The following is a 7267-nucleotide window of genomic DNA, read 5'->3' on the forward strand; positions in this document are numbered from 1 at the left end:
TTTATCTAATTTTTGATTTTATTTTTCACCATTTAAAAAGAAAAAAAAAACTATACATGTTTGGTATCTGCGCATTCGTTCTGACCTGGAAAATCATATGAAACGTCAGTTTTACCATATAGTGAACATGCTATATGGAAAAAAAAACAAAAAAATAATTGTGGAACAGCACTTATTTTTGCAATTTCACCACACTTGGAATTTTTTTCCCGTTTTCCAGGGCATCACATGAAAAAGTTATGGCTCTTAGAAGAAGGGGAGGAAAAAACGAAAAATCGCCCGGGAGTGAAGTGGTTAAAGATTGATCATTTTGGATGATGGTGTCCCTTTAAAAGTGACAGATTGAAGGGGTATTCTCTTGGGAGATTTATGGCATTATCCTGGGGATTTGCCATAGATGTTCACAATGGCACAACCCCTGTAAACTAGGAGTCCCGGTGATATAAGCGTCACTCCGGGCTGAATGGCGCCATGCATTGCTCTGCACACAGCAGCATGCTCATGTTGTGCCAGTCTTTACATCGCAGCATGTGATGACCTTGGAGGGTTTTTACTCACCGCCTGCTGCTGCCGTCTGTATTCTTCCTCGCTGGCTGACAGCGCTCGAGCTAGAGCCAAATCCTCTTCTTCCTGAGAGCTGAGAGAACACAATGTTCAGGTACTGAAGCAATAGATCGCCTTAGGGTGCAGTAGACGTAAAAGGGGGGAGTTTCTGGGACCCCCATCCTTCAGATCAGCTGTTTGTAGGGTCTGTGGCTTCCTTACTGCCCGAGCTGAGACACCCATCACTGCCTCATGTGTAAGCAGAAATGCAGAGGCAGCAACGCCCCCCCCAAATCAATGTGAGGCCAACGGTCGGACCCCACCGATCTCATATTGATGGCCTATGAATATTGCAATCACAGAAACAAATGGACCCATTAGGAAATATGCCGAAGACCCCCCTACACCTTGTATAAGCGTCGCATTGGAATATTTAAAGGGCATGTCCAGCATTAGAAGAACACGGCAGCGTTCTTCCAGTACAGCACCCCACCTGTCCATGGGTGTCTTGTATTTTATTTTAGATCCATTCACTTCACTGGAGCCTTGTTGCTATACCAGAAACAACGTGTGGACAGGTGTGACACTGTTTTGTTTTTTTTAAAACATAGCTGCCCTGTTTTTTTAATCATGGAAAACCCCTTTAAGCCTTTGCTACCTTGATGATCATTTTCAGTGATGGCTGCTTTGCAATTCGCTGAATTGTAGTCTAAGTTGCAAAAAAAGAAAAAAAAAAATCTGACAAAACACCACGTGGCTCAGATGGCTGATCGGCCACCATGATTTACACTGCAGCTCAGATTGGTTGCCGTGTAAAATCACAAGCCCAGCAGAGGACGTAATGCACACAAACGATTTCCACAGGACAGAATGTTGGAATCACCAGTGGAAAAAAAAGACGATTTTTCAGGTATTAATTAACCCTACCTGTGCTGCGGAGTAGCATTTTGTGCAGACTCTGCAAGCGACATTTCCAAAGCCCTCTGTAACGCCTCTTCTTCTGTCTGAGAGGAGGAGATGAAGTCAGAAACTGGACGAAGCGGCACAATAAGTCATTAAACCCCAAAAGACCCGATCGACATTCAACGCTGCAAGAACCTTAAAGGGAATTTATTTTTGGGAGACTTTATAAAGAGTGTGATAACATAATACATTAGCTGTAACTCACTGATCACATCCCTGGCCTCGGTGGTCACGTGCCGTAGAGGCCAGCACCACTGCTGAGGCCGGTGATTGGCTGCGTCAGTCACGTGAATGATATACAGCATGTGACCAGCAGGGAGCACAGGATGAGCAGCTCAGCAAGGACGGAAAATCTGAGTTATACTTATTATATTATCACTTCGCTAGTTATAAAAGACCCCTTTAAAGTGCATTTATTGCTACGAGAACCAGCAGTATAAAATAAGTTAGAGCCTAATTTATATTCAATGTCATTGGAAAAGTACACAGGCAGCAAGTCAAAACCTAGTCTGGTGCTTCCACTAGAGGGCGATGTGTACACAGAAGTCTATGCAGGAATTGCACATAGATTGCCCCCTAGTGTTGCATGTTGGATCAGCGGAACGGTGCTCCATGCTAGAGAACTGGCGCACTCGAGTGTTTTAGTGTATTTATGCTGCTGGGTTCTGGTCGTTACACGATACGGCCGTCAGGAACAGCGGAGCACTTACTAGTCCATTCTGTAGAGCGGCCGCGGCAGGGGGTGCGGGACTAGGGACGCTCGCTCTGAAAACACAGAAGAAGAGATGAATACGGAAGCGATTTAATCAAATTCAATGCAAAAATACATCAGCCAATAACCGAGGTCGGTCCTCCATACCGGCTGTGCTGCGGCTGTGGTGCCGGCCTGGCCACCGTGTGACTAGAGGATGCTGGGGCTTTAGAGGAAGAGGCCTGAGACCGGAGCAGAGCGGCGTGCCTGAAAAACAGCAGAAGGTTAATCTTACCATTAAAGGGTTTGTCTCACGTTCCATTTTCCTGTTTGACGGGGGAGGGGATGGCAACTTCTGATGATTGATCGTTCAAACCGTCAGTGCACCGCCGGTCCGAAATGTGCGCTCTCCCATGCAGCAAGCAGCGCAGGGACGCTGAAGATGGAGGGATCCGGCCATCAACTCAGCAGAAGTTACAAGCTCTATAGCCAAGAGCTTGTAAAAGTAACACTCCTTGTCTAAGAAACTGACCACCTCTCATATACTGCAGCGGTGGCCAGTAACCAAGGAAATGAGCAGTAACCAATAAAAATGAAAACCATTCCGATCTTTAGAATGAAGAGGATTTTTTTTTTAAAAAAAAGAGATAAATTGCAAAGTTCTTTGTTTTTACGAACACTTTACAATTTTAGCCATTTAAGAAGTTGAGACGACCCCGTTAAGTGAATTAGAAAGCAGTTAAAGGGGTTTTCCAGAATGTGTGAAAGGAATGGGTTCAATCCCCAGCCTCTCCGGTGCCGCCGTCTCAGCGATATCTACTTGATTTCTGCAGTAATGAAGTATTGACATCATTCAAGTGATCACTGTAGTACGTCACCGGCCTCCGCAATGATGCTAGAGAGTCAGGTCTGTGATTGGCTGCAGTGGTCACATAAATAATATAGCGGAGATGGCAGGGATCCCCGATGGACCGTGAAGAAAGTTATTGATCTTTTTTTTCCCTAACAGATGGACAGACGGCTTCTTCCCGGTCTCACGATACATTTCTGTGCTTGCATATTCAGCCCAGCGCGGACTCACCCTGCCTGGGAGATGGGGGCGCTTTTGCCTTTGCACTCGTGGTCCAGCGGATGTCTGTGCTTGAGGCAGAAGTTTCCATGGCAGTCTTCACAGATCACTTTCATCAGCTCTTTCTGCCGACAGCCCGGCTTCCCGCATTTATTAGTGAATATCTGGATATGGACAGATATAATCATGAGGAAAGCTGAGTGCACCCATTATGCTATGCAAGGGATAAAGATGGCCATGAGAGAATCGATTGGCAAGACCTTGGTCCCGAGGCCACGTCAGTAGTCTGTGGCTGCCATGGGAGCCCTCAGAAAAGCCTCCTACCTGCCGGCATCCTATGTGCCTCTTCAGAGTCATGTGTGACGATCAGTACAGGCGCCGGGAATCCCAGCAGGTAGGAGGCAGCTCCTCTCTGGTCCACAGGTCATTTCTGGTATTGCAGCACAGTCCCATTTAATGCACTAAGGGGTGGGTAAAGGAGGACCCCCAACTGATCATAAACATTAACCTCTCTCCTTCCTGCAGAGAACCAACTTCTCCTCACCTTGCGCTTCTGCTGAGCCGGGTCGGACTTGCAGTCACGATCAATGTGTTCCCCAACCACGATGTCCGGCGTCTGGCCTCTTTTCACGGGGATTGGGATATTACAAAGGGGGCAAACTGGGACTTGCACATCCTGAAAGAAGCAGAGGTGATGAGACGGCCACACAGGAGACATCCACTATCTACAGGGCGGTTTATCCCGTGAGGTTACCTTCTTGTACGCCGAGCTGCAGTTATGGAGGGCGTACGTTACGTGGTCTTTGCAGAAAATTTGCTCACAGGCGTCACATTTCAGAGGCAGAAAATCTGAGGGATGAGAAGACAAAGATCAGGTCCAGTTATTACTTCTATGCCATAGTCACCATCTCGGATTTTCAGCTTACCCAGCTGTTTGCAGGTCGGCTCTGAACAATGCTGCCCGAGGTCTGGGAACTCCATGGCCGTAGTTTCCAAAGAAATAAGTGCTGCCTGGAAGAAAAGAAATGGCTTCATAAAGGAAGCAGAAGAGATCGGCAGAGATGGCTGCAAAGAAAACGTGATCATGGGCAGAGACATTACAGACTGTGACCTATTTATGTTCTAATGTACAGTCATTACAGAGACGTCACCCCTATGCCAGCCAGAGAGGAGCGAGAGTGCGGCCATGGATCTGGCAGTGTTATGTTTGGAGCCTGAAGCTTCCTCCGATCACTGGAGGCTCCAGCGGATTGTCGTGGGGGCTTCCTTATAATCAAGGGTCGTCAAGTGGGGGAAATATCTTTACATTTTACCACCCTGAACCGAAATAACCCCCCAAATACTGAAGAATGATTTCCTGTATGTACAGCGGGTAGAGATGTGAAGGGTGATGCTAGGTGAGGGGCACTGATGACAATGATTGGGAGAAATTAACCTCCATGGGTGCAAAACACGAGTAAAGTGGGCTTTAGGGGTGAGAAAAAAAATAAAAAATAGTGGTTTGCAGTTCTGACCTCTCTGCTCCTTTCCTCTGTTGCATCAGCACCCTGAGCCCGGCATCTCTATGGCACCTTTGTGGCTTCCTAGGCTCCGCAATGTCAGGATGTCACAGGGCCTAGGAGGTGACAGAGGAACCGGCCAAGAACGCTGGCCACAACCAAGGACAAGACCAGAGGCCGAAACTGGGAACGTGGCGCTTTATAGTCATCTCGGCCAGTCGTCCACCAATCAGATTGCAGCCCCCCATCTACATCTCAATTAGTGATGATTGAGAATGCTCGGTTAACCCTTTCAGCTTGCCCGACAACTATGTTCGAGCAGCCGTGGCTGCATGAGTCTGTTAGACAGCCGCGATACATGCAGGGATTGTCTGTTGGTTAGGCAATCCCTGCATGTGTCGCAGCTAACAGCTGCAGCGGCTCGAACATAGTTGTCGAGCACGCCGAAAATACTCGGGCAGCACCCGCTCATGCTCGGTGAAAGGGTTAACCGAGCACACTGGATCATCACTAGTCTCAATCTCTTCAGCGTGTGGAATATTTACATTTTTGTTCATTTTTTTTCCCCCTTCATCAGCTGACTATCCACACACTCATATCAGGGCTTATTGTTTTTTGTGGAACAAGTTGTAGTTTTGAATGCCTCCATTCAGTTTACTATATAATGTGCTGAAGAACGGAAAAAATTTCAAGAAAAAAAAAAAAAAATTAATTCTCAGATTGTTCTTTTGGGTTTTGTTTTCACAGTCATCATTGTGACGTAAAAATTGCCTGGCAGTGCGATTCTTCAGGTCATTACAATCACGGCGATACCTAGAACTTTTTTTTTTTTTTTTTTTTTTTTTTTATATTTTACTGGTTAAAAAAAATAAAAATAAATAAAAAATGTGGTTTGTGCCGGCCTTTTCTGAGCCCCGCACCTTTGGTTATTTTTCTATCTATGCAGCTGTGTGAGGCTTTATTTTTGTGTGGAGAGAAGGAGTTTTTATTGGTACAATATTTCCAATCACATGATGTTGAAATCACTTTTTATTGCTTTTTTTTGTGGCAGCGCAGCGACCGAATATGTCAATCCTGGTGTTTCATTTATTTTTTTACAGCATTTTCCTAATGGGTTAAATAACTTTATATTTTTTTATTATTCTGGACTTTTTCACCAGGCGCAGTATAGAATATTAGAACCAACAGTATCGGTTGTAGTATGGAATATGCGTTTTTATTTTATTTCTGAATTGGGAAAATGGAGTAATTAAAAAAAAACATAAGTTTTTGAAAGCATTTTTACTTTACTCATCGCCCTGACGCTTATTGGACAGCTTGTACTTTATATTGTAATACTCCAGTAATGGATAATAACATCGCCGTCTCCTATGAGGACCGCGGCCGCCCTGGGCGCTTTCCCCATTATCAGCGCAGAACATTAATGGCGGCAAAAGCTTCTACGGATGAGACGGAAATGAGTCAGTGAATGGAAGAATAAGTCATTACGAGCCATTAGTGAGCGCAGGACCGGTGAGGAGTCATGGCCGACGTTCCCATTGAGAAGTTCAATAATTGATGGAGTGGAGACAACAGTTACGACCCCTCAGCTGTGAGAAGTGAGATCTGTGCAGCTTACATGGGTCCCATTCACTGACAGCAAGCAGAGGTATTGGGAAAGTCCATTGTGAAGCTGCAGAAGTCAGCTGTCTGCTGTCAGGATACAACCCTCATCATTGTCAGCACAGGAATCACCCCCAGCGGGCGGTCAGCCATAGCCGGACACAATATGAGGCCTCACCCCATACAGGGCGCAGGTGACACCCGCACAGCACACACGACGCATTCCCGGGGTGTTATCACCTCTCCCCATCGTCCAGACCCCCGATAATCCCCTCTACCCTGTAATATCCCGATATCACCCAACTAAACCCGCTACTACTCACCTGAACCCGCCTGTAGCTCCCCGACATCCGGAAACAACGTCACTTCCTCTTCGTTACCCTGGAGACCGCAAAGCTTCCTCGCCGCGCGGCTCAATCATTGGCTGCACGAGCTGTCAATCATAAGAAGGCGGGACTAGCGGCCATCTTTGTACACCCAAAACCACAGAAATACGGAAGCCTGGAGAGGGATGCGTTGTTTTTCACACAAGTTCATCATGTGATGGGCGTTGTGCAACTCTTGTGACTCAGTCGGATACTAGTCTTCTCGCCTGATCCTGGATTAAAAAAAGATTTTAACAGCATGTGAATGGCAAACATCGGTCATATTTTATAATCTATACAATTAATATGATATTTAACAGCCGGACAACTCCTTTATATTAGCATATGGTGATGGAGGACACTTTCTGTTCTCTCGCTGTAAAAGCACTTGTCATATTTCCACAGCAAAGTAGCACAGAGGGATTTTTCGCTTTATTTTTAGTATTTCATTAGGTTTCCTCAGGTCATTGCAGCTACAAATAGCATTGTTCTGATCGGGCTGCATGCGTGACATTGAGAGTCGCCAGGGGACATC

General features: G+C 46.1%; 1 protein-coding gene across 4 annotated transcripts in view; it reads right to left on the minus strand.

Annotated features, from left to right (window-relative positions):
- The window catches only part of ZFAND2B (zinc finger AN1-type containing 2B), a 41772-nt gene extending 34945 nt beyond the window's left edge, over positions 1-6827 (minus strand). For 2 of the 4 annotated variants that reach the window (XM_073647328.1, XM_073647327.1), the window contains exons 1-9: positions 6691-6826; positions 4193-4277; positions 4021-4115; positions 3811-3942; positions 3279-3430; positions 2366-2464; positions 2217-2271; positions 1471-1547; positions 559-637 (exon numbers count right to left, since the gene is read on the minus strand). In XM_073647328.1, coding sequence (XP_073503429.1) covers positions 559-637; positions 1471-1547; positions 2217-2271; positions 2366-2464; positions 3279-3430; positions 3811-3942; positions 4021-4115; positions 4193-4277; positions 6691-6717 — 801 coding nt within the window. In that variant the 5' untranslated portion in view covers positions 6718-6826. Of the gene's footprint in view, positions 1-558; positions 638-1470; positions 1548-2216; positions 2272-2365; positions 2465-3274; positions 3431-3810; positions 3943-4020; positions 4116-4192; positions 4278-6690 lie in introns of those variants that run through there. The other 2 variants (XM_073647326.1, XM_073647329.1) reach the window with 2 other exon arrangements.
- Between the last annotated feature and the right edge of the window lie 440 nt (positions 6828-7267).

The sequence above is a fragment of the Phyllobates terribilis genome, unplaced genomic scaffold (genome assembly GCF_046119375.1).
Source record: "Phyllobates terribilis strain yellow unplaced genomic scaffold, ASM4611937v1 Scaffold_9__5_contigs__length_417890890, whole genome shotgun sequence".
Taxonomy (NCBI): domain Eukaryota; kingdom Metazoa; phylum Chordata; class Amphibia; order Anura; family Dendrobatidae; genus Phyllobates; species Phyllobates terribilis.